At 35.9% G+C, this 26,744-nt stretch overlaps 1 protein-coding gene across 1 annotated transcript; it reads left to right on the forward strand.

Annotated features, from left to right (window-relative positions):
* The first annotated feature begins 363 nt into the window (after positions 1–363).
* On the forward strand, positions 364–24,489 carry PCF11 (PCF11 cleavage and polyadenylation factor subunit). The gene is made up of 16 exons (XM_037840887.1): positions 364–690; positions 4,254–4,379; positions 6,236–6,424; positions 6,784–6,978; positions 7,908–9,028; positions 9,385–9,565; positions 9,670–10,153; positions 10,696–12,263; positions 14,048–14,150; positions 17,861–17,980; positions 18,830–18,935; positions 20,513–20,696; positions 21,184–21,338; positions 21,744–21,836; positions 22,340–22,375; positions 23,380–24,489. The coding sequence occupies exons 1-13, from the start codon at positions 499–501 to the stop codon at positions 21,262–21,264; spliced, it is 4,650 nt and encodes a 1,549-aa protein (XP_037696815.1). The 5' UTR covers positions 364–498; the 3' UTR covers positions 21,265–21,338; positions 21,744–21,836; positions 22,340–22,375; positions 23,380–24,489.
* Positions 24,490–26,744: the final 2,255 nt, after the last annotated feature.

A 26,744-nucleotide genomic window follows, 5' to 3' on the forward strand; every position in this document is an offset into this window, starting at 1 on the left:
TTTCACCGCGCCTCTAAGCAGTTAGTATTGCGAAAGCCCCGGTAGGGGCCCAAGAAGAAGGCGGTGCCAGGATGTCCTGCGGAAGGAACGGAGGCGGGGCTTGTGACGTTGATGGGCGAGCCAATCACACCCGATTTTACCAACGGCCCCGCCCCTTTACCGCACATTTCCCCTCCCCTATCTCATTTCGCACGACGCAGCGGTTGGGAACACAGACATTTTCGGAGCTGGAGCCGCCACTGCCGTCGCCATTTTGTGTCTGTGGAGAAAGAAGCTTCTGTGGAGGCTGGAAGTGAACGGAGATCACCCGTGAGACGGCGGCGTTTCGTTCCCGTGGTTCCCCCTGTGTCGTTCCCCAACCCCCCTCCGCGGTCAGCATGTGTTGAAGCCGGAGCCGCGAGAGACCCGGGGAGAGGAAGAGGAGTCGGAAGGGAGGCGGGGTATCGAGAGCGGCTTCTGCTTCAGCTGCGGCGGACCTCGGAGGGGGGCCGCGGCGCAATGTCAGAGCAGACGCCGGCCGAGGCCGGTGCTGCGGGGGCCCGGGAGGACGCCTGTCGGGATTATCAGTCATCGCTCGAAGACCTGACCTTCAATAGCAAACCGCACATCAATATGCTGACCATTCTAGCCGAGGAGAACCTGCCCTTCGCCAAGGAGATCGTCTCTCTCATCGAGGCCCAAACCGCCAAGGTTTTTATACACCCCGCAGCCTCCTATTCTTCTAATACTCCCTGATTTTAGCATCAGCCTCATCCCAGGTCTCGCTTCCATCCGAAGGGGGACGGTGTTCCTCCTCTCCAACCCTTCCCTTTCCACTCAGGCTCGGTCTTTGGCCCAGGCTTGGAGCGTGGGCCTCCCGGTGGGGGGAGGGAGTGGGGAGGGTAAAGGGTGGAGTCCCACTTCCGCTCACCAGCTCCCTATTTAGGCCACCCCATTGTATATCCCGACACACACACGCTTTGAATAGAGTCCTCTGAGGTGGGGGAGACTTAAAGGCAGTTTGTGGTTTGGGGAAGTAAGAGTTAAAATGAACCATTTTAATCCTCTGGGGGGCTGGGGCGTGGTTCCTGTCCCCTTTTCCCTCAGTACCCTTTTGGATAATTGTGCTCTGTGGATTGGAAGGAGGTGAAGGGGGACCTGGGAGCGAGCTGTTGGTGGGTGGAAGTAGGAATTGGCCCCGAGTGGAGCAGCCGCCTGTTAGGAGCCCAACATGGCGCCTGAAAAGCACATGATGCGAAAGGGAAGAGAGGAGAATCCATTCCCTGCCAGCCAGGCAGCTGCTCACACCCGTCAGCCCCATTTTGGGGTGGGGGCGGCCAGATTATAACTTTTATTCTCCTATCGAAGGGTCTGATTTGCCCCCAAATATGGGAAACTGGGTTGGAGGGTGGGGTTCGTGCGGGGTGGGGAGGAGATCTCATTCAACCTGTAGGTGGAGAACCGGCCCAGTGGGTAACAAGTACTTTTTAGTTTTTCTGAAAAGTTCAGTCCCTCCTCCTCTTCCTTTTCTCTTTTTCTCCCTTCCCTAATAGTGAAGGCGTGCATTTCTTCACCCCTTGTCAGAAGTGGTCCTTTGCCACCCTGTATTTCCCTGTAGTCCTCCTCTTCTTTGGATTCATTGTGGGAGTTATATGTCATTTAAGTAAAGTTACTGTTAAATTTAGTTATGATGAGTTTTAATAGCTTCCCAGTACTAAGTTTCAAGTTATTTTTCAAGCTTGTACTTATGGTTTAGTTTTACCTAGTTTTTAGTGATTAAGTTACCAGGATGAACCTCCTTTTAGCAGAGTGAACCCCTTTTAAAAGGCCACTTTAACAACAACCACCAATATATTGTTTAGAGGTGTTTTCTGTCTAGTGTAAAATTGAGTGGTCTGACTCTTTAATAAATGGTTTTGAAATGTGTGACTGGTATTATAAAATTTGTGAATAAAACATATAAAATATGTATTTGTCTTTTTTATTTACCTTTGTAAGGTGTAGAATCTGTTTCCAAGACTTATTTTTATCTACGTGGTTGTGTGTTTTAAACAGAAGTATTTAAGTGACTTGGGTTCATTCTTCTTTAGGTTCTTTCCACTCTTGGGTAAATCTGTTCACAAGATACACGGTTTCAGGTGGCCCTTTTAAAAGTATGAGATTTAAAAAGGAAGCATTCCTCATACTCAACACCCTCTTTATTGATACCACAAACGTGTTGAACATGAAGATTTAGTTTTTGCCTTCTTGAAGTCTTAACTTGACATTGAATTTTTTTTTAAAGAAACTGCACTTAGTTCTTTTAAAATAACATAGTTTTTTTTAAAAAATCTAATTACCTCTTATTTTGGGGATGACTAATATTCCACAGAAGCTAATATTTAGCAGCTCAGGTTGTCACTCAGAATAGTTTCCTTGCTGGTTTTTAATGGATCCAGAAGACCTACGAGACTAAAAACAATGCTGAATATAGTGACTACATTTAAAACTTGTATTTGTGTATAGCAACACAGAGTGGTGAAAATAGATGGACTATTTGCTCGTAAAAGACAGCTGAAATTTTTTGGGCACACTTTTCCTGGTTATTTTTGTAAAGCCAGATTGAGGAAAAGATGTAAAAAGTCACTTTGGGAGGGGGGAACTGTCTTAATCGGGTATGGGGTTGAGGGTGAGGGGAGGGATTTTCCGCCATTTAGTAGCAAACTGGCTTGGCTTTGTGTTTATGGAGGTGAATGGTTGTGTCCTTACTCTCTAGCATCTCCGGGTTACTAAACTTAAGGATTCACACCTAGTTTGACTCCTCCCATGAGGCAGCAGTGGTGAAAAAAATATTACCTGTAAGGACTTCACCTACTTGTACAATAAAAAACTAGCCTACTGAACAGATTTTGGTTTTAAAGAGAGCCTGTTTCTCTTCCTAGGTACAACAATGACTAAAATGGTATAAAACATGACATGGTAATGGTAAAGACACGGTAATAAAGCATTTGACATGTTGGTACTTATTAGTTTACCCACATGCAGTGGCCTTGTTGAACCCTTTTATTAGTAGCATAAAAAGTTTTTTCATACAAAGTTATTCAGAGGTTTCCTTAGCCAACTTTGGTTGTAAAGGTGTAATCAGAAGCAAGAGCACTTCCACACACTTGTATGGACAATTGGTTTTGTGAAATATGATGGCTTTGTGTACTCCAGAACTGTGAACCTACCCTAGCTAGCTACAAGTAGCTATGGGTAAGTGTTGTTCAGGGTTAAGATTCCTATACACATGGGGTGGGTAATTGGGGAAAACTTCTTGTTTTGTTTTTGTTTAAATCATGGGTGCTCCTTTGGAGTCAGAGTTAACACTTAAGTTTGTTTGGTGTGCCTTAATGCTCCTCAACAAGTCTGTGAACTTGCTGATGCTTTCTGGAAACTTGCTGTGCCTTCTAAAATCCAGTGATGGGTAGGCATTGCAATTGAACTGGGGCAACATTGCTTTGCTTTGGAAAGGGCTACCTGTATCAGTATCACAACACTGACGGCACAAATTTAGAATCCCTGGTTTGTGCGTGTCAGAGGAAAATATTTCGACGGAGAGTCCATGCTGTGAAGAAAATCTTCAGGACAAGTCCTGGTTTCCAGAGTCAAGTTCAACCTGATTTACATGATCAGCTGCTGCTCCATCCAGTTTTTCTTGTATCAGTAACAAACTTGCACCTTCCTGCATGTTCATGTGCAAGTTTAAAAGTGTTTTAATTTCTTTGTCCATTTGGATTATTCAGAGGTAATCCTAATGATTTTACAGGTAACAAAAGAGCCATAGACTTCAACATATAAAAGATGCCTATAGAAATGAGGGTTTCTGCCAGAAATCTGAGAACTACTTCATGGAGTCTAGGCACACCATTATAAGTTTATGTGGGTCACAGAGCTTACACTTGGATTACAGAAGATAATTTTCCCTTTCCTCATATCCTACCCCTTTTTGGTCACTTAACACAGGTCTTTTATTCACATGAATCTGAAATTCCATTGAGTGTTAAATGAGTATGCTAGAGATGACTGTTTTTCTTCCCTGGTAATTCTGAGCTTATTTTGTATGCTCAACTAAAAATCATATTAAAAGGTAACTTAATTGAACATTTAAGTTTCATAAAGATTGATATCAATTGAAGAGTATTTAGTATCAAACAAAAATAGAGGTCTGTATTGTAGGTTTAAGAACACTTAAAAGTAATTATTTGGTGACAATTCATTATACTAAACTTCTCAGTTTCTTTTTTATTACTTAGGCTCCTTCCTCAGAGAAGCTTCCTGTTATGTACCTTATGGATTCTATCGTGAAAAACGTTGGAAGAGAGTATCTCACTGCCTTTACTAAAAATCTAGTTGCAACATTTATTTGTGTGTTTGAAAAGGTATATATGCATTTAGAAAATTTGAATTTTTTAAAAAATGTGTTCCTGATTAAATAAATACTTACCTTTGTGTGGGGCTTTCTTGGGTGGTAAAATGTTTTGTTCTCTTGGACATTTAATTACCAAGTGTCATTTTTAGTGTTTTATATTAGATTTTAAAAGCAGATTCTAGGGGTTTATATTATAAGTTCAAGAATGGGCAGGTTTGCTTTCAGAATTACCTGCTTTTTAAAATTTGAGTTTGTTCATTGGATTGGAGAGCTGTTCTTTCTCTAGAATGTGGGCAAAAGGATCTGAAATCGTTAGAGTTCATTGTTTATGTTTCTGGTGTGAGAATGTTGAATATTCCTTTCTGGGAAAAAAACACTCCTTCAGTTTGTCAAGCTGTGATTGATGCCTGAATCTCGGGTTTTTTCCAGGAACTTTTGCCTCTGTTATTTTGTTCAAGTATGTTCTTTGTGAATGTTCTCATTATGTGTGAATTGTGGATGGGTTACCTGTTATAGGTTATTTTGGAAATTCTGTGTTTCCCCCTTAGTGTTTAGAAGAAAGACTTGTTAGTTTCTATACCGAGCAGTCATAAATTCTTTCTGTAACCTTGTATCTGGTAGTCTGGTTAATACAGTATTATGTTGAAGACAAGGAATTTGTTGAGATAATTCTCTGCCTGTTAGGATTTATCTTTCATACTGAGCAAAAGGGCATTTATGAGAGAGTTTAAAGATTCCTTTGTTTGTTACTTAGCAAATAATTGGCAGTTGTTCTTAAATTCTAGTAGTTGTACCTGTTGTATCTGGAGAACTCAGAGTTGTCAGACTTGGAGTATTGTGATAATTTTGAAATAACTGTTCACTATCAGATTTTCCTTGCTTGTTAGAACAAAAAAATGTGTGGTTGCTGCTTGAGTATTTTTGCCTTTTAAGTTCTTAGAGAAAAGAAATACTGCCAAGTAAGTATATGTAGAAGAAATTTGGAAAAACTGTATTTCAAGTAGCATTAAGGAGCTTATGAATTAATAGTATATTGTAGACCCTTGTTAAATCCTGCTTTACTTGATGCTGTAGTTTAAAAAAGAAGCCAACATTGCTTTATAGAAGGTGGGGCAACTTAAGGAACCTCTTGTTTTTAGTTTCAGTACATTCAAATTCAGTTGGACGTTTGGTAGAATCCCTTTATTGAAGACTAACTGGGCCTTAACACTGCAGTTGATAAAAATGACCTTGTGGTAAATATAATTATTATCTAAAGACTTCAGAATAGTCAAAGCTTTATTATCCTGAAGTTGAAAATCTGGTTTCCCAAGTGCTAGGTTTCTCTGATGGCTGATTTTTTTTTTTTAAACCATTCTTATTCCCTTCACAAAAATGAGAAGATAGTAAAACTAAGCTTATCAGTGGTTAAGATTTTGTGAATTTCTATTATTAAGGTGCTTTCCATATTACAAATAGCTTTTTCATGGCACCAGTCATACTATATTGCAGATGATTGGTTAGTAAGACAGTTTTGCCTTAATTTTAACTTTGTACTACCAAGTGAATAATAAAATCTAAGCCATAGGTAAACCATTTTTACTTTTAAAAATACAAAGACTTGCTTAGTTGCTTAGTTGCTTGCTTGCTTGCATGAAAGCCAGGTGATAATGACTTTAGGTGTTCTAATGAACTTTTTAGGAGAAAATTGAACTTCAGATTTGCAAACTGAATAGACCTTTAATTGATCATTATTGTTGCATATATTTACAAAGAGGCAGTGTAGTTCTATATGTGAAGTTGAACTGTGATTTCTGTAACTTATACTTAATATATGAAACATTCTATAGTAACTTATAAAGCCATAGAATTGTTCTGTTGTTCTAGGTGGATGAAAATACTAGAAAAAGTTTATTTAAGTTACGTTCCACTTGGGATGAAATATTCCCTTTGAAGAAACTTTATGCCCTGGATGTCAGAGTCAATTCATTAGATCCTGCTTGGCCTATTAAACCTCTACCCCCCAATGTGAATACATCTAGCATCCATGTGAATCCTAAATTTTTAAATAAATCGGTAAGTTTTAATATGAATGGTATATAATACTTTTAACTATCAATTTTTTGACTTCTCTAATATTTTTTTGCTAGAAAGTGAAAATATCAGTGATGCCCTGTGCTGAATCAGTGCAGTTAAAAAAATTTTTTTTTCAAATTTTTCTCAGATTCACAGTGCATTTACAAATATATTCAACTTGTTTTCAAGTATTATGTAATATACTTATTTTGGGTTTTAAATTCTTGAATGATATTCAACATGCTTGGCCATTTAAGATTATAAATAGCATTAAGAGTTAAGCTGATAATTTTCAGTTACTCATTAGCTTCCTTTTTAGCTATGATTTATTTTTCTAAATAAATTATTTTTTCTTGTAGCCGGAGGAGCCTTCAACACCTGGCACAGTAGTCAGTTCCCCTAACATTTCAACTCCTCCAATTGTTCCTGATATACAAAAGAATCTTACCCAAGAACAACTAATAAGGCAGCAGTTACTGGCGAAGCAAAAACAGTTGTTAGAACTTCAGCAGAAAAAGCTGGAGCTTGAGCTAGAACAAGCTAAAGCACAACTGGTAAGTAGGGATGATTTAGTATTTTAAATATTTTGAATCTGTCTTCCAATATGGAAGTAATTATTTGTGCTTGAATTGTATTAACATGTCACTTCTATTAGTTTTTTTTTCCCCTACTTTTTATTTCTTTTACAAATTATGGGGTATTAGACCAACTTTTTATATCTTTACTGTTAATATCATTTGAGTAAACTACAGTATTTTCCTCAATACTTTTCTTTTAGATTAATAAATTATAAGGTGGAACTTTAGTTTTGTATAATAATTGTATCATGTGATTTAATAATATTTCAGTCCCAAAATGGTAGATGTGTTATGGCAAATGTTTTTGCTTAGTGTAATGTTTTATGAACAGAAATTAGGCTCTTAGAACTACAGAAGAAAAGCCACCATGAAATTAAGGAGGTCAGGAAGATTATACATTTCTATGTATGAGTGGCCTTATATTAAGTTATTTTAGTTAGTATTTGAGTTTTTTGGGGAATAAGGAGGTACAGGAATGCAGAATTTTTATAAGTTCATTATCAATACCACTTTTGAAGGAACTAAATTTTATGACGGAATTTAGCTGGAATGACTGACTCTTATTTTGGAAAGTAGTAACTTCACAATTTCATAGGAGCAATCTGGCTAAAAATCCTGAATAATCAAGAAGAAGAAGTATATGTTTCATTCTGTCTAGGGATTACATTAATTGGAGTTACAAAGTAAAGTACTGGTAAGAAGTAATAGACCATTTATTAAGTACATGGACTTTCTCTTTTCATTGTAATTTCCATTTAGACACAAAAAATACGCAATGTAAATACAGTATTGAGTAAGTTGATTTATTGAATAAGTAAAGCATTATATTCTTTAGTTTTTAAATTTCTTGACAAATAATATGTGTGTTTTACCATATTAACATGAACATTTATTTTCTATTTCAGGCAGTTTCTTTGAGTGTTCAGCAGGAGACATCTAACTTAGGTCCTGCATCAGCATCATCCAAATTACATGTTTCACCAATTCCGCCTCTGGCGGTTAAAGCTGCCCATCAGGTTCCTGTGCAACCTGAGAAAAGCCGTTCAGGTTCATCCTTACAGATTCAGGATTTGAAAGGAACTAACCGGGATCCCCGTCTTAATAGGATGAGCCAACATTCTTCTCATGGAAAAGATCAAAGTCATAGGAAAGAATTTCTAATGAATGCAATAAGCCAATCTGATATTAAGACAAGTAAAACTGTACCTTCTGAAAAACTGAATTCATCTAAGCAAGAAAAAAGTAAATCAGGTGAAAAAATAACCAAGAAAGAACTTGACCAATTAGATTCTAAATCTAAATCTAAATCTAAATCACCATCACCCTTGAAAAACAAATTATCCCATACAAAAGACTTGAGAAATCAAGAATCTGAAGGTGTGAGGGTTTCTGATATGAGCAAAAGAGATCCAAGGTTAAAAAAACATCTTCAAGATAAGACTGATAGCAGAGATGTTGATGATGTAAAAGAAAAGAGAAAAACTACAGAAAAAAAGGATAAAGATGAGCACATGAAATCATCTGAACATAGACTGGTTGGAAGTAGAAATAAAATCATAAATGGCATTGTACAGAAACAGGATGTAATTACAGAAGAATCAGAAAAACAGGGGACAAAACCAGGAAGATCAAGTACTAGAAAACGATCAAGATCACGATCACCTAAGTCTCGGTCACCAATTATACATTCCCCAAAGAGAAGAGATAGGCGGTCACCCAAACGAAGGCAGAGGAGTATGTCTCCAACTTCAACACCCAAAGCTGGAAAGATTCGCCAGTCAGGAGTTAAGCAGTCACATATAGAAGAGTTTATACCACCTTCCAGGGAAGAAAGAAATGCTAAGAGAAGTGCTAAACAGGATGTTAGAGATCCGAGGCGAGTAAAAAAGACTGAAGAGGAACGACCTCAAGAAACAGCAAATCAGCATTCTGCAAAGTCAGGCACTGAACCAAAGGAGAATGTAGAAAATTGGCAAAGTTCCAAGTCTACCAAAAGATGGAAATCTGGTTGGGAAGAAAATAAAAGGTATGATACATTTTTAGTCAAGTAGAATAATATATGCATTTTAAAAGATAATGTTAATTTAAAAATTGGGTGATGTTTATTGGGTCCTGTCATTGGTACTTTAATTTTTTTCTGTGGGTCAAGTACCATTATTATTCCTATTTTACAGATACGGAAACTGATCCACGATATGCAAGAATCAGAATTCATATCTGATTTTCCTGACTTCAGATCTTGCACTCTTAATCGTTTAATTACTTTTCATGGTTACGTATATTCATTTTAACCAGGTCCTGTGAAAAAGATCTTTAAACATGGCTCAGGGTATTTTAAAAAATATTTTGGAGTTTAACATACAGCTTTTATTATGGTTGCAGCCTACAACAAGGTGATGAACATAGTAAATCTCCTCATCTAAGGCATAGGGAAAGCTGGTCAAGCACTAAAGGAATCTTGTCACCTCGAGCCCCAAAGCAGCAGCATCGTTTAAGTGTAGATGCCAATCTTCAGATTCCTAAAGAGTTAACTCTTGCGAGCAAAAGAGAATTACTTCAAAAGGTAGTTACTATGATTAATCCCATGTAATCATTATTCTCTTTTGCATTTTTTAAACTACTTTTTATATTTAAAATATTTAATTTCTTTTTATCACCCCTGTGCAGACGAGTGAACGTTTAGCATCTGGTGAAATTACACAGGATGAGTTCCTTGTTGTTGTTCATCAAATTCGACAGCTATTTCAGTATCAAGAAGGTAAACATAGATGCAGTGTACGGGATAGTCCTACAGAAGAAAATAAAGGTGGATTAAAAAAGAAACCTCTCTTATCTGATGCTGAATTAACCTACTATGAACATAAAGCAAAACTGAAAAGGACACAGGTTCAGCATTCATTTCCAAGACTTGATCTCTTAGATCCTGATATTTTTGACTACCCTTTGACTGATGCCTTGTTGTCTGGAATAGAATGTGAGCCATCCAAAAGTAAACATGCAAGTAGGAATAGTGGAGCACAGTTTGACAGAAAAGAACAATTTAGTGAAAGAGCAAGACGTCTTTCTCCTATATCTGGGAGTCGTACTTATGCTGAGAATCTTTCACCCCATGAGGGCCGGAGAAGACATGACGAGCAAGTCTCTGCTAAAGGTAGAAAAAGTTAAATCAGATTATGCCTATTGAATCACACAGCAGTGAAGGGAAAATGAACAAGCTAAGTGGGGATGGATTTTTGTGACTGTTCAGACTACTGTTTTTTTTGTTTTTTTTTGTTTTGTTTTTTTTTCCCAGAAGGGAAGGGAAAGGAGCTAGTATTTTTGAGGCCAACTGTCTGTCAGCTTCTTTACATGTGTAACCTGATTTAATCCTTACAAGAAACCAACAAAGTATATTAAAGATATACTTTAAGATATCCCATTTTAAAGATAGGAAATAAGACCAAAGAGGTTAAATAACTTGCTCGAAGTCAGATAATTAGTAAGTTGACAGGATGGGGATTTATTTTTACCCAGGTGTGTCTGATTCTAGAGTACATCCTCTTATCTCCTGCTTGATGCTGTCTCTTTCCTCTAATAAAGGGAGATAGTTACATTTATTTTTGATAAACGCTTACATGAATTTAGAAAAAAAGATTTTAAGGTAATTTGATATAAATTAGATTTAGGGTGAATAATTTTTTTTGTTTTTAAAAGGTGTGCGAGAAGAGCAGAGGTCTCCATTCAATGATCGTTTTCCACTTAAGCGACCTAGGTATGAAGATTCAGATAAACCGTTTGTAGATAGCCCAGCTTCAAGATTTGCTGGCCTCGATACAAATCAGCGACTTACGGCTTTAGCTGAAGACAGACCGTTGTTTGATGGACCTAGTAGGCCGTCAGTAACCAGAGATGGCCCAACCAAGATGATTTTTGAAGGACCTAATAAGTTAAGCCCTAGAATTGATGGACCTCCTACAGCGGGTTCTCTTCGATTTGATGGGTCACCAGGACAAATTGGGGGTGGAGGCCCTTTGAGATTCGAAGGACCACAAGTTCAGCTAGGAGCTGGGTGTCCTTTGAGATTTGAAGGTCCTCCGGGACCAGTAGGGACACCGCTACGGTTTGAAGGGCCAATTGGTCAAGCAGGGGGAGGTGGTTTTCGGTTTGAAGGTTCCCCTGGTCTGAGGTTTGAGGGTTCTGCTGGTGGTTTGCGATTTGATGGACCAGGAGGCCAGCCTATGGGTGGTCTCAGGTTTGAGGGACATCGTGGTCAACCTGTGGGGGGTCTAAGGTTTGAGGGACCTCATGGTCAGCCTGTGGGTACTCTTAGATTTGATAATCCTCGAGGTCAGCCTGTAGGTGGACTTAGATTTGAGGGTGGTCATGGTCCATCAGGGGCTGCAATTAGGTTTGATGGACCTCATGGTCAGCCAGGAGGTGGGATCAGATTTGAGGGTCCTTTGCTACAACAGGGAGTTGGAATGAGGTTTGAGGGTCCCCATGGTCAGTCAGTAGCTGGCCTGAGATTTGAAGGACAACATAATCAGCTTGGTGGGAACCTTAGGTTTGAGGGTCCACATGGTCAACCAGGGGTTGGGATTAGGTTTGAAGGACCTTTAGTTCAACAGGGAGGTGGAATGAGGTTTGAGGGTCCTTCTGTACCAGGGGGTGGCCTGAGAATTGAAGGGCCTCTGGGTCAAGGTGGTCCAAGATTTGAAGGTTGTCATGCTTTAAGGTTTGACGGGCAACCAGGTCAGCCATCACTGTTGCCAAGATTTGATGGACTGCATGGACAGCCAGGGCCTAGATTTGAAAGAAATCCTGGTCAGCCAGGCCCACAGAGGTTTGATGGACCACCAGGACAGCAGGTTCAACCAAGATTTGATGGTGTACCTCAAAGATTTGATGGTCCGCAACACCAGCAGGCATCAAGGTTTGATATACCTCTTGGTCTTCAAGGCACACGATTTGACAATCATCCTTCACAGAGACTTGAATCAGTGTCTTTCAATCAGACTGGTCCATATAATGATTCACCTGGCAATGCTTTTAATGCTCCATCCCAAGGACTACAGTTCCAAAGACATGAACAAATATTTGAGTCACCTCAAGGACCAAATTTTAATGGACCACATGGCCCTGGAAACCAGAGTTTCTCAAATCCCCTTAATAGAGCTTCTGGACACTATTTTGATGAAAAGAATTTACCGAGTTCTCAGTTTGGAAACTTTGGCAATTTACCTGCTCCATTAGCAGTAGGAAATATTCAGGCCTCTCAACAGGTAAGTCTCTTATAATTCTTCTAAAATTGTGTTGTATGCAGATAAGTTAAAAACCATTTTTAATGTCTCTAGGGTTTGAGGAAGGATTTTAGGAGTTAGTTTATCTGGAAAGACATTTTTAATGTACTCCAAAACCCCATTTAGGGAAATGGGATGAGAGTCTTTTGGGGCTGTAATTTGCAACCTAAACCCAAAGTAATGTTTCAAGATCCAGGGAAATCAATCTCCTCTCTCACCCTCTCTCTCTCTCTCTCTCTCTCTTCCCCCTGCTCCTTCTGTCCCTTCTCTTTCTCTGTTGCACACTTTGTTGGCTTTGAAGCTAGAAAAGTATTGCACAGTTGTGAGAGTTTCATAGACTTCTGCTACATTGTAGAACTGTTGAGCCCTGATAAGCTTTAAAGTAACCACAGAGCTGGTTTTTTAGACTCTGCTCTTTGACCAAGAACTTCCTTAGCCCTGAGATAAACAAATTGCCCATGCTTTTACAGTTTAATTCTTTTTCTCTTCTTCCTACTTTTCACTACCTTTCTAGAGTCACTCAAGTCAAATACAGTTTTTGATATTGATGTCAATATGGCAAACTTGCTGTTTGCTTCCCAGATATACTCAAGTTACCTGAATGATACATATTCACCTGTTGGTATTATTTCCTACTTGTTATGCATACATTTAAAATGCATATTGAAATAATTTTAAAGCAACATTTTTACAATTTGTGATTAATTCCGTTGATATTTGAATGCCTACTTTTGCTTGCCTACTGAAATTCTCCTGAGCTAACTTGACTTTTTTTTTCCAGATTCTGATACTTTCTTAATAGGACAATTTTATGCTAGTAAGATTACATAGAAGAAAATGTAAAATAATAAGAAAGCTTGCAGCAGAATATGTGCTTCTGATAGAAGGCAGTTTTCTATTCATATTTAATAATTTGAAAAACAATTGGATCGCCTAGTGAGATTTACTTATTCTTTGCCCTTGAAAGTAATGAAACTGTTTTTTGTCAGATACTCTAGAATAGGGCTTGACTTATTAAGTCTTGTTCCTACATTGTACAGAACTGATGAGGTTTTTACTATGCATACATTCCATTGAAAAATTCACATGGATAGTGAAGAAGACTTACAAATGGACATTTATTTATGTAACAGCAACATGTAGAAGTCTTATCTCCTGCTGGGCTATAAATATAGTATTTGTTTGCCAGTACAGTACTTGTTTCTTGACTGTTTCCTTTTTAACATTCCCTTGATGTTTTTTACAATCTACTTTTTGCCCCAACTCTAACCTTTCCCAAAAATGGCGTAACAGGAAGATCTCTTGGAGTTGTTTACTGACTAAAGCAGGCTTCTGACATTGGTGGAAAGGTGTCAGAAGTTCTGGCCCCAGCTTTGCTGCTAATTAATCCATATTATTGTACACAGGTCACATTCCTGAATGTGAGTTCTTTTATTTGTAAAATAAGGGAAAGCACCAGCAAGGTAAAGCAAGTGACTTCTGTAAGCTACTTGGTGGCTACCTTATGTCTGCATGGTATTGTAAGTTTTCAAAGAAGTGTCACTTTCCTTTCGAGCTCTTTATTACTCTGAAGTAGATAAGGGAAGGTATTAATGTCCCTGTTTGTAGAAGACTTAGAAGTTAAGTGACCAGCCAGTTCATCTTTTAAATTTTTATTAACTTAGAAATCAGGCCACATAGCATGTGAATATTTTTATGTGATTAGAATATTAAAATTTGTATCAACTATAGAAATGACGTTCTTAAAACCAAGGTTTATCTTAAAGGTTCTGACTGGTGTTGCCACTCAGCCAGTAGCGTTTGGCCAAGGACAACAGTTTTTACCAGTTCATCCACAGAATGCTGGAGCATTTGTTCAGAATCCTTCGGGTAAGTATTTTGTAAACTTCTGGTTTTTGAAAGACCATCATTGCTTTGTTGACTTGCTGTTAGTTTAGAAAATAACAGTTTTGAGAGGTCTTACTCAATTTAGAGAATTTTAATCTGGCTGAAATGTTCTTTTTGTTTGCATTCTGAGTTTATTTACATTGTTGATATGTGTTCACACTGTGTAAACCATAAGGAACAGGGATGGAAACCTATTGGGTAAAAACTGGGGGTAGGAGGACATGACATTTGTGATGAGGTAGAATGAAATATATGCAAACCTCAGAAATCTCAGTTGTTTGTATTTTGAGTTTGTATGTGTGTGTGTGTGTTATCATCCAATAAACATTAAGTGAATACTGGGGGATATTGCCTTACAAAGTTGCTTCATTGATGTGTCTTTATGGCTACTCAAGTTTCTTCTATCTTTTGGCAATTGTGACTGTTCCCACTGTGAACATTGGCCACTCAAGTTTCTTCTATCTTTTGGCAATTCTGAATATTTCCACTGTGAACATCTGTATGCAAATAACTATTCCTGTCCCTGCTTTTGGTTCTTTTGGGTATATACCAAGTAGTGGGATTGCCGGGTCATATGGTAGTTCTAGACTTAGCTTTCTGAGGAACCACCAAACTGACTTCCACAGCAGCTGCACCATTTTACATTGCCACCATCAATGAATGAGTGTTCTTGTTTCTCTGTATGTCTCCAACACTTGTTTTCTGTTTTGTTTTGTTTTTTTTAATAGCCATTCTGATGGGTGTGAAATGCTATCTCATGTTTTCAATTTGCATTTCCCTGATAGCTAATGATGCTGGGCATCTTTTCCTGAGCTTTCTGACCATTTGTTTTTCTTCTTTGGTGAGATGCAGGTTCAAGTCTTTTGCCCATTTTTTAATTGGGTGGTTTGTCTTTTTGTTAAGTTGAAAAATTTCTTTATATACTCTGGGTTGTAAACCTTTGTCACATAATGTGTTTTCCATATATTTTCTCCCATTGTGTAGGTTGTGGTTTTACTTTAATGATCAAGTTCTTTGAGGAACAAAAGCTTTTAATTTTGATAAGTTCCATTTTCTCTTTTTTCTTTTGTTACTTGTGCTTTGGGTGTAAAGTCTAAGAAATCACTGTCTAGCACAAGGTCCTGAAGATGCTTTGTTATGTTTTCTTATAGGAGTTTGATAGTTCTACCTCTTAAATTAAGGTGTTTGATCCATTTTAAGTTGATTTTTGTATATGGAGTGAGGTAAGGGTCCTCCTCCCTTTTTTGCAAATGGAGAGCCAGTTGTCCCAGCACCATTTGTTGAAGAGACTATTCTTTCCCAAGTGAGTGGTCTTTGCTACCTTGTCAAAACTCAGTGGGTCATAAAATGTGAGGTTGATTTTTGAGCTCTCAGTTCTATTCCATTGGTTTATATGTCTTTCCTTGTGCAAGTACCATGCTGTTTTGATTACTGTGGCTTTGTAACAACTTTTAAGATTGGGGTGTGAGTCCTCCAACTTCGTTCTTCTTGTTCAAGATGGCTTTTGACTATTCAGGGCCCCTTACCCTTCCATAGAAATTTGATGATTGGCTCTTCCATTTCTGCAAAGGTTGTTGGAATTTTGATTGGGATTGCATTGAATCTGTGAATTGCTTTGGGTAGTATTGACATCTTAATGATATTTAGTCTTCCAGTCCATGAACACAGAATATCCATCCATTTATTTAGGACTTTAATTTCTTTTAGCAATATTTTGTACTTTTCTATGTAAAAGTCCTTTACATTCTTCTAACCAAGCTCTTTTTAATAATGCATTAGCTTTTAAATTGTGTTATTTTGAGAAATTTAATTAATTCATTTTGAAAGGTTTTGGTTTTAATTTCAAAGACAGGATTAATTAATATTTTAATATTAATTTAATATTTTTATTAATTTTAAAATTATTTAATAAAAATTATTTTTATTAATAATATTAATATTTTTTATGTTTTGTTTTCACTGTAATGAAAAGAAAATATTTGGGATCTAAAGTCAGAAGGCCAGGGTTAGAATTTCCACTCTGCCACTTATAGGTGGGCAGGGTATGAGCAAGTATATCCAGTTTCTTCCTCTGTAAACAAGATATGACAGTGTCAGCATTTGCGTAGGATTTTTTTTTTTTTATGAGAATCAAATGAGATAGTATATGCAGAAGTACTTTGTAGCATTGTAAGTGCTGTATTAATGTATTTTCCTTTAGAATCCAGTTTTTCTTGTTGAGTGGAGAATTTGTTGTATTTGGGTTAGTTGCATGAGATAGCGGGCAAAAACTGGAAGTTTTCTCTTTTTTGCTTTTACAATCTTGGGTTCATATGTATGTATATAGGGTTATAGCAATGTCAGGGAAGAAATAACATTGTATTCTCCTGGGTTGGGGGTACTGAGTGAGATGTTACATATGAGTCTTCCTTCTTCTCATGGTCTGTCAAGAGGTGTGAACAGTGTTCACTGTGCTATATACAGCTTCTCAAGGTTCCTTCATTTAATGTGACAGTAAAAACACCCCTTTTACACTAGTAAATATATAACCATATTCATTTATTCATTCAAACATATATTGATCATTTGCTATATGCTAGGCATTGTGCTAGGATGAATTTAGTGAAGTTCATTCTTGACCTTATATTGTAGCAGGATCTATTGATTTGTTTATATAACAAGTACTGTATATAGGCCAGACACTTCAGTGCACTACAAATATTAATTCATTTAATCCTCAAAACAACCTTAGGTAGGAATTATTGTTAGTACCTTTTTACAGTTAAAGGAAACAGGCATAGGTAAGTAACTTGATCATATCACACAGCTAGAAAGTGGCTTTTCTAACTAGAATCCCAGGAGTTTGGTTCCAGAGTTCATATTATTAACCACTAAACTTGGTTGCCCTACACATGTGAACAGTTGAGACATAAAAATAGCTAATTCTAATGAAATATAAATGTTAAACTAGTGTGTGAAATGCTATTGTCATCAATTAATTATTGAAGTTGATGTAGTCATTCATGTATTCACTCGTTCAAAAGACCTTAACTTGCTATGTGCAAAGGCACTGTGCTAAGTATGTATTGTGTGTTGTGGTAAAGGACAAGGGTTATATGTATTGTGAATACAATTTTGGGTTAAATTATCATAATTATTAGACATGGTGCTTAGCAAAATATGGAATTGGATTGATTTCTGACCAATGAGTTTAAGAAGAAAGTTGTTATCCTTGTCTGATTTATTCAAATTACTAAGGCTTTAGTCAGTTTGACACCTGTTCAGCAATAGCCTGAGCTGCTTTGGCAGGGCAGTAATTGAGCAAAGGCCATATATTTCTTTATAGTTATGTCAGGGAGAAAGGGGATCAGGGGCTTTTGTTTTGTTTTGTTTTTTCCCAGAAATCTGTGCTAATCGTCACCTATACAAAACTGTGTTTTCAAAAGTGGTTAGGAGATGAGGAATAGAAAGTTAGAAGGGCTGAAAGTTGGGCCTAAAGGTGGTACTGTATTGTGTAGACGAAGGGAGCATGAGTTTTCAGCCCTCTGTATTCTCTTTTCTTTCGCTGGATTTAATTAGGGAAAAGTGTATAATACTGTTTTTTGTATTGGTTTTTAGCATTTGTTCTACAGTATATTTTCAAGTGGTGATTTGCTGACCTAAATAAGAAAATTAACCCATCTTTAACAAAATTTTGTCAATTTTGTCTAAAGGAGCCCTCCCTAAGGCATATCCTGATAATCATCTCAGTCAGGTGGATGTAAATGAATTGTTCTCAAAACTGCTAAAAACAGGAATTCTCAAATTGTCGCAGCCTGATTCAGCTACAACACGTAAGTATGGGCTTTATACTTGATTTACACAAAGCTTCATTAAGTTATGAAGATGTGTGATATGATATAATGTAAAGATGTAGGTTATGGATAAAGGTTCTCACAATAATTGAGTTCTTAGGCATACTTTTTTTTTTATATTCATTTTATTTAGATATATTCACATACCACGCAGTCATACAAAACAAATTGTACATTCGATTGTTCACAGTACTATTACATAGTTGTGCATTCATCACCAAAATCAGTCCCTGACACCTTCATTACCACACACACAAAAATAATAATAATAATTAAAGTGAAAAAGAGCAATTAAAGTAAAAAAGAACACTAGGTGCCTTTGGTTGGTTGGTTGTTTCCTTCCCCCATTTTTCTACTCATCCATCCATAAACTAGATAAAGGGGAGTGTGGTTCTTAGGCATACTGTTTAATTTTGTTTTTTGAAAATATAATTGGTTTATAATGATATTCTTTTACATTTCTAAGATTGAACTATTATCTCTATAGAAGACATTTATTTAAATTAACAAAATTTGAACTAAATATTCCTGAAAATATCATGTGCAGAATTTTTACTAGCTATTCTACATTAGGTTAGTTTTAAAAAAATAGTTTGAATTATTTTAATAATTTGTATAATTTCATGAAATTGACTTTTTAAGAGATCAGATTTTGTATCACTTATCAAAATAAAGTTGTATTGGATTCTTTAGACTGTAAACTTAAGATCAGAAGCACTTAATAGACAAGGTGGGTTGGTCTGTACACTTTTAATATTATAGTGTTCCTGTATAAAGAATACATGCAGAATGGTATTGAGAAATTTGTATGTCTCTTCTCAATCAAAGAAGTAAATGAAGTTGCTACTCAGCCTCCCCCTGAAGAGGAGGAAGATCAAAATGAAGATCAAGATGTTCCAGATCTTACCAATTTTACAGTTGAAGAATTGAAACAGTATGTAATCTAATTTTTTTAAGATAAAAGGACAATGATTTTATTTTAATAACAGTGGATATTATTAATGCTATTTCATTTTGTCTCTCTTATTGTTTTAAATTTTAGGAAGCCTGTTTTTAAATTCCCCTTTAAAATATGCCTGCTGTACAAGTCTTTAGGTTAAAAGGCCTTCTCAGAAATTTCCTTTTTTTTTTTTATGTGTGTTTGGTACAGAAAATGCAGGGAATTTTAAATACTAGGTATTGATAATTATTCTTGTCTTCCTTTTTGTGTCTTCATTTTCTCTTATCAATCTGCATTGATATTTTTATATTTTGGAAGTCATGAAAATGAGAATCTTATAGTCCAGTATTTAAAAATTTGTTTTAAAATTTATTTTCCTTTTACAAGTAATGCATGTTCATTATAGAAAATTTGAAAATATAAATAAATAAAATCAAGAAAATACCACTCCCACTTTAGGGATAATCACTATTAACATGTGGTACATATCTTTAAATTTTTATTGCCTACATTACTTATATAAAAAAACATTTAAAGCTGCTTTTCAGTATATGGATTCATTATATCCTTAAGACTACCTTATAAAAATAGAATAGCTACTGTGTCTCAACTTTTTAAAGTAAATACTTTTTTAGAGTAATACTTGCACATACTTGAAGTTTTATGATGAAAGTGTTATAATAAAGGCTTATAGTAAAAGATGGCATCCCCTTCTTTTGTTGCTACTATTCACCCTGCCCTGTCCCCAGACACAACCATTTTTTTAACTTTTAAAACACTTTTCCTGGTGTTTACCTCTTAGTTTCTTATAATATATATATTTTGTGGTTTCTTGATTTTATCATGTTAAAGATAACCTCTTGACTTCCTGAGACTCAAATAATAGTTATAAAACTGTTTTTTTTAAATCATTATTCAGCATTACTATGACTATAAATATTTATTTGTTTTGCTGATATGTAAAGTATCAGTGTACTGTGCTTTGCTTTATTTTACTATTTTTTTTCCTTGGAGTTGGTAGTACTCCTGTTTACTTACTTGACTATATACCAAACACAGAGACTAGAAATTTAAAATCTGATTATTGCTGACCTCAGTTTCCCATTGGTCTTCTAATTTGTCTTTTTAGTTATCCATTGTATTATTATTTCTTCAGTACCTTTTTTACTGTTCTTTAGACCGTAGGGGGACAGTTGAGTTATTTAGAACTCCAAAGATATGTAGAAGTAAGCTCTAGCTAAGAACAGACCAACTGTTGTCTTATTAGCTGGCAGGAGACCATTCTATTTTTAGCCAGAAGGAAGTAAATGGACCAGGCCTACCAATAAGAGGATAGGCTTCCATGTTCCAAAATTCACCTGAATTTTTTCCCCCAAGTTAAGGTAAGGAGGGTCAGTGACACTATTATATAGAATAACACTGATCTTTCGTTATTAACTGTTTCAGCCACCTTTTCATTTCACCATTATTAAAAATGGAAAAATGAAAGATCTGTAACTGGCTTTTTTTTTTTAAGGCCATTAAACCATGTTATCAAATCTAAAGATTATTTCTTGTCTTTTTCAAAATAGACGTTATGATAGTGTTATAAATCGACTGTACACTGGTATTCAGTGTTACTCTTGTGGAATGAGGTTTACAACATCACAGACAGATGTATATGCAGATCACTTGGACTGGCATTATCGACAAAATAGAACTGAAAAAGATGTTAGCAGAAAAGTCACTCATAGACGATGGTACTACAGTTTAACAGTAAGTAATTCATATTTTTCTGAACTGTCTTTTAGCAAGTATATTAGTTTAAATAATTGCCGATAGCTAACTTGTGACTTCTTGAATAAAACTTGGCTTGTAAAGTAGAAATAGGTTCTTAATAAAGGAATTTTCAAGAGTATGTTATTTGCTTTTTATTGAGATTAGGACAACAAATTTCCTCTAGCTCTAAAATTCCAAGATTCAGAGACTGAATTTTTCTGAAAAAATTTACGTGAAATATTGTTTATATTAGTAGTTTTAATTCTAGAGGTAATGGGAAATAAACATTAAGATCTTAATTGATCATTAATTGCTATGATATCTGTTAGTTATGGTGCTCAAAAGTAAGCTATAATTTTCAGTAATCACTATTTAAGCATATTGGTAGAAGAAAGTAACCTTGCCTTCAAAGGGGCTTATATTGAAGATATGCAGTAAAAGTTAGAAACAAATGAAAATATTTTAAAAAATCAATTCCGTTAAGGACTGGATAGAATTTGAGGAAATAGCTGATCTGGAAGAACGTGCAAATAGCCAGTTTTTGAAAAGGTGCATGAAGAGGTAGGTGCTCAAAACCCAGGAGGCTGCTAAAGAAAGGAATTCCAAAGTGTACCCGCTGGACCAGCTGGAGCAGTTGAGGTAAGAGAAAAATGTTTAAGTTTCCTACCTCTGGGAGTGCCCCTCACTTTCTTTAAGTAATTGAAAGCATAGCACTTGATTTACATCCATCTTTTAACGATTGTAAGGTTTCTCATAATCGCTACTCTTCAATTTTACTCTTACAGTCTAGCTTTGAGTTTCATAACCAGTGTAGTTACATAATATTGGTGACTAACACCAGTGAAATGCTAACTATTTTTGCTTGTAAGATTTCAGAATCCTTAACATTTATTTTGTATCTCTGTTATATATTGGATGTTGTTTAAACTTTCAGAAAAGTCTTAAATTCTTGCCTCTACTGAAAACAAAATGATTACATATTTTGGCTTAATGGGACTAAATATGTTCTAGTTAAGTAAATTTCATTTTATGATTCTATTTTAGAGCTGTGAGATCTGTCAAGAACAATTTGAACAATACTGGGATGAAGAAGAGGAGGAATGGCATTTAAAAAATGCCATTAGAGTAGATGGAAAGGTAATTTTCAGTTATTTTATTAGAAATGGTGAGATTAGTATACTTTTGTAGGGGTACACTTTGAAACAAATAGGTTTTTTGGTTTTCACAAAAAGGAAGTATTCGACTGTAAGTCAGAATGTTTTGAGTTGGAAGGGATCTTAGCAGTTAGCTGGTTCTATACTCATTTAATGGAAGAGATTATATAACTAGTTAATGACAGACCCAGGACTGGTTTTCTGAATGTAGTTAGTCTTGTTTCCACTTAACCACACTGTTTTGATTTTGAATTCATATTCATCAAACTGTTATTGTCTTGAAAACAATGTACAAAGCAAGTTTAAAGAGAGATCAAATTTTCAAACTCTATAGTATAAGGATACTGTTTTTAACCATTTTTGTGACCAAAAGAATTTTGTCACTTTTCCAAAAAGGTTTACATTTAAAAAGAAAATCATCCCAGGATAGCTCGTTAGAAATGAATACACACGTGAATACCTACGTACTTTTTCTTTTTTCTTTAGATTTATCATCCATCATGTTATGAAGATTATCAAAATGTAAGTTTGTTTTAGGTTGTAGTAACCTCCTCTTCTCATTTATGTTACTTTATGTTACTAAGTTTTATTTTTCAGTTGCTGATTTTTTTGTCAGAGGAATACTGTTATTTTAATCTTATTAATGAGCTGTTTCTGTTTCTCTGTAGCATTTAGGTTGGCCAGTAAATACTGTTTATTAGGAGTGATTAGAATCTGATTGTTATCAATGGCATCTTAAGTCATGGAGAGATGCAAACAATGTAGATTTTGAAATTGCTGATCATTCCTTGCATCTTATTCACTTGAATGTTGACTATGTCTTTTGCTAGGCCACTAGGCCCAGAGAACTATGAGGAAAACTGAAGACAAGAAGGCCATGATGGGAATAGGTTTCTAGAATTATGGGTAGCATGTACTGCTCTTTTTTCCTTACATCTGCCACTCGGCCATCTAAGAAAGAAATACTTTTTAAATGATCACTTACAGAATCTGAAAAAGACATCAGTTTGTTGACCCTAAAAGTTCAGATTTGTAGAGTGATAATTTCTTCAAATCATACAATGGAACATATTGACTTTCAAAGAATATTTCATGGATTTAAGAGGCAATCTGGAAGATGTATTTAGGTAATCAAAAAACTAGACTTCTCAGGATGTTTTAATGGTTTGTGGGGATTTAGAAAATTCCGAGAGTACTTGAAATTGGGAGTCAAAAAATCACAGGATATAGACAAAGGATCACTATATATGTCAGGGTTAAATCATGTCTAATCAGCTTCTTTTGGCCTCATGTGTTACTGGTTTTCCTAAGCTTGGCTCATGGCTGAGTAGGTATTAAATGCTCAGTATGCATTTTATTATTTAGCTGCCTTTATGGCGTGTTTTGTGGGGAAGCAGGACTGGCATTTAACTTGCAGTTGGTTTATGCATGTTCCTTTGTCCATACAAGGGTCTTAAAAAACTAAATGTCATTAATGTAATGATACTGAACTTCCATCAGTACTTATAGGGCTTTTCATCTTGTAGACATCTTCATTTGATTGTACGCCGTCTCCCAGCAAGACACCAGTTGAAAATCCATTGAACATTATGTTGAACATTGTCAAAAACGAATTGCAGGAACCCTGTGAAAGTCCCAAAGTTAAGGAAGAACAAACTGAAACACCACCAGCTTGTACAGAAGAAAGCATAGCCACACCTACTGAAATTAAAACAGAAAATGATACAGTCGAGTCAGTTTAAATAAAATGAGAAAGGTATGTTTTTCTTTTTTAAAAAGCTGCTGTTGGATCTAGAAGGTGAAGATTTTTTTTATGTATATATAGACACATATCTATATAAATTGTCAAGCTGAGGCAGGGCCTTCAGCTATCATTTGGTTAATAAATACATTTTAGTATTTGCATTTCCTACTGCCTGCACAGATTCAGGTGCTTGTTGTGTGAAAGTTCTGTAGATGTGTGCAAATTTAACAAAATGAAATTGTATGTGTAAAAAAATGTACGATTTTCACTTGTGAAACTGTAAATTATAAATAAAAAATATTTTTGCTATCCATGGAGTGTAATATTTATGCACACCATCAAATAAAGTGTTTCTGTACTTTTTATTGGGTGAAGATGGAATTAAACAGCAATCTCAACATAAGGTTTTTTTTTTCCTAATAGCTTCACGATTAAAAAAAAGCCTGAAGTTAATTTTATCTTTCAAAAGGTTGTGAGAGAGCACTGCAGAATTTTTCTCTAATAGAAAAAGTCAGATTTGAACATTTTTTATAAACAAAATAGGACATATTTGTGTGTGTGTGACACACACAACCAGCTACAAGGAACCAACCAGATGTCCATTTTTGAAAGTATCTAATGAAGCAACTTTTATTCTTAAACATGGACACTGATGCCATCAAACAATTAACAAATATATTTAAGTATAAAGTGATTTTTTTTTTTAAATGACATTTTTCAGATTGTCAGAAAATTTAATGGAGGTGAACATATTTCTATTTTAAGTTATGGGGGAATCTGTTAAGACTGTTCATTTGAAACATGGTTAACCTTTTTCCTTGTTGGTTTTGACTGAATTAGATGGATACCATGAGATGTTAATATTCATACATGTAATAAATAGGATGAAGAAACTTCCAGTTTGTATCTCTTTTATTTCTTGAATGGCTTTAGAATATGACCTTGCATTTTCTTATGTCTGTCTGTCATCTCTTCGTTCTTTAAAACACTGAGCACTTTTGAGACAGGTACTTGAGATAAGATTACTATTTTCTGCCATGTAATGGGATAGGCATATAAAACATTGAAAGTCAGTTAATTGAGCACTTCCTACATGGTTGGCCCTGGCAGAATTTTTATGTATATTTTCTCTAGTACTTAAAACTAATCCCACATGGTGGATGGTATCTCTATTTTACAGATGAAGAAATTGAATTACCCACTTAAAAAGTGGTAGGACAAGAATATGAACTTGGCCTTGCTTCATTTTATTTGACATTATTTCTGCAACTAAAAAAAAAAAGTGTTAAGAGAAATATACACTAAACTGCCTGAAGCTGGGTTAAGGAAGACTTTACAGAGGTGGTGGTATTTATAGATAATTTGTAGATAACTAAGAGTGAAGCCTGCTCTGACAGTAAGGATACCTAGGAAGACTGAACAGCAAATGCAAAGGCTTGGAAACAGTTCATGTTTTCAAAAATTAATTTTTATACAGCTAAGACCCACTAATTTTAAATAGGAGATCATGAAGAGCCTTCTTGGTTAAGGAGTCTATTACCCTGATAACCATGGGAACCACAAATTTTATACAGAAGTAACATCAGACCTGCATCTAAGGTGTTTTTTTTTTTTTAATCAAATGAGTAAAATTTTAAAGAGGTAACTGCTGCACAGAGGTCCAGTAAGAAAACATTAATTTTGGGAGCTATTAAACTCTGTGAGCTGAACTTATGAATATAATTAACACTATAGAAGAAATACTGGTATCTGAATCCAAAAACGTAGGAAAATTCCCTGTTGTGTCTTTTCCTGGGGGAGATGACCCATAACTTTTATCAAATGCTTAAAAGGTATGTGACATTCAAACTTACAGTTTCCAGATAAAGCCAAGGACTGGTTCCTGGGGGGAGGGGGATTAGGACTGGCTTGTGGGAAGGTGAGAAAAAAACATTTCCGAAGAAGCAAAGTAAAACCAGCAAGGGGAAACAAAATTTCAAGGGATAGGTGGTCAACAAAATAAAAAACAGGATTGAGAAATACCCCCATCACTTGACCTAAGAACAGTAGTTGAGTATGGGTGCCAGCCAATGCGTTACAATGGGTTGTGTAGGTGGGAGGGAAGACTACAGTTCTATGAAATTTAACTACAGAGATTATATTGTAGTTTGAATGAGCTAAAAGGAGACATTAGTATGTGTAGATGTTAAAAGGAGCCCAGTGGTGAGAGAGGTTGAAAGGGGATGATTGGTAGAGCAGTCTGAGCTTGAAAGAGATGGTATCAGCAGCACAGGTGGAATTAACCTCGGCATAGAGCAGGTGCAGTATTTCTTCGGAGAATGCCACAGGTATTTATATTTGGAATTAGGGGGTAGTGAGAGTTTGGTTCCTCTACTCTCTTTGAGGTAGAAGGCTAAGATAGGTAGTGATCTAGCTCTGTCATTCCAAAAATGCGTTATGCATTACAACTGCTTACAGTGAACGCTGACACGTTCCTCATCTCTAGGGAAGTCTTATTTAGTAAGATTTTCATTCAGGTGCATTCAGGTCTGTAGTGTACAATAACATTTAAGAAGTTCCACAGCTGATTCTAATGAATAGGCAGATTTTAAAATTAACCTACACGTGAGGAAGATTGGAATTTGGCTTCAAAGGAAGATGGAAAAGTCAGTCAATACCTAACACCGGGGAGCTAGAGTAGCTATCTTCACTGTAAAGTACAGTAAGGACAGCCGAAGCCTTGAGTAAGACGGAACACTGTCTTGAATTAAGAGTTGATCTTTGTAGAAGAAATAAAAGCAATAATGTGTAATGCCTTTCCTAAAAGCTAGAGGTTTCTTTACAATATTCTGATTTTAACATAATCTTCCTGCTTAAAACTTCAAACTCTGGAAAATACTCACTGAAATTCGGTTAAAAATTAAATTTAAAAATTCTCATGTAACAGCTTAACCAAAAATAGATTATTCTAGCTATGTTTTCCTAGCTTTCTTTATAGCCTATTCAGCACCTAAAAGTGCTCTAAGAGGTTTATAAAAAAATATTCAGAGAAGCCCAAGAAGGCATCTAGCCAAACCTGCAAATGGAAAACAAGGTTTACATAATGAAGATTTAGCTGAGATTTTAGTTTTACATTTCTCCAAATACTTGCTGAGCGTCCCTTCTTCT

The sequence above is a fragment of the Choloepus didactylus genome, chromosome 6 (genome assembly GCF_015220235.1).
Source record: "Choloepus didactylus isolate mChoDid1 chromosome 6, mChoDid1.pri, whole genome shotgun sequence".
Taxonomy (NCBI): Eukaryota; Metazoa; Chordata; class Mammalia; order Pilosa; family Megalonychidae; genus Choloepus; species Choloepus didactylus.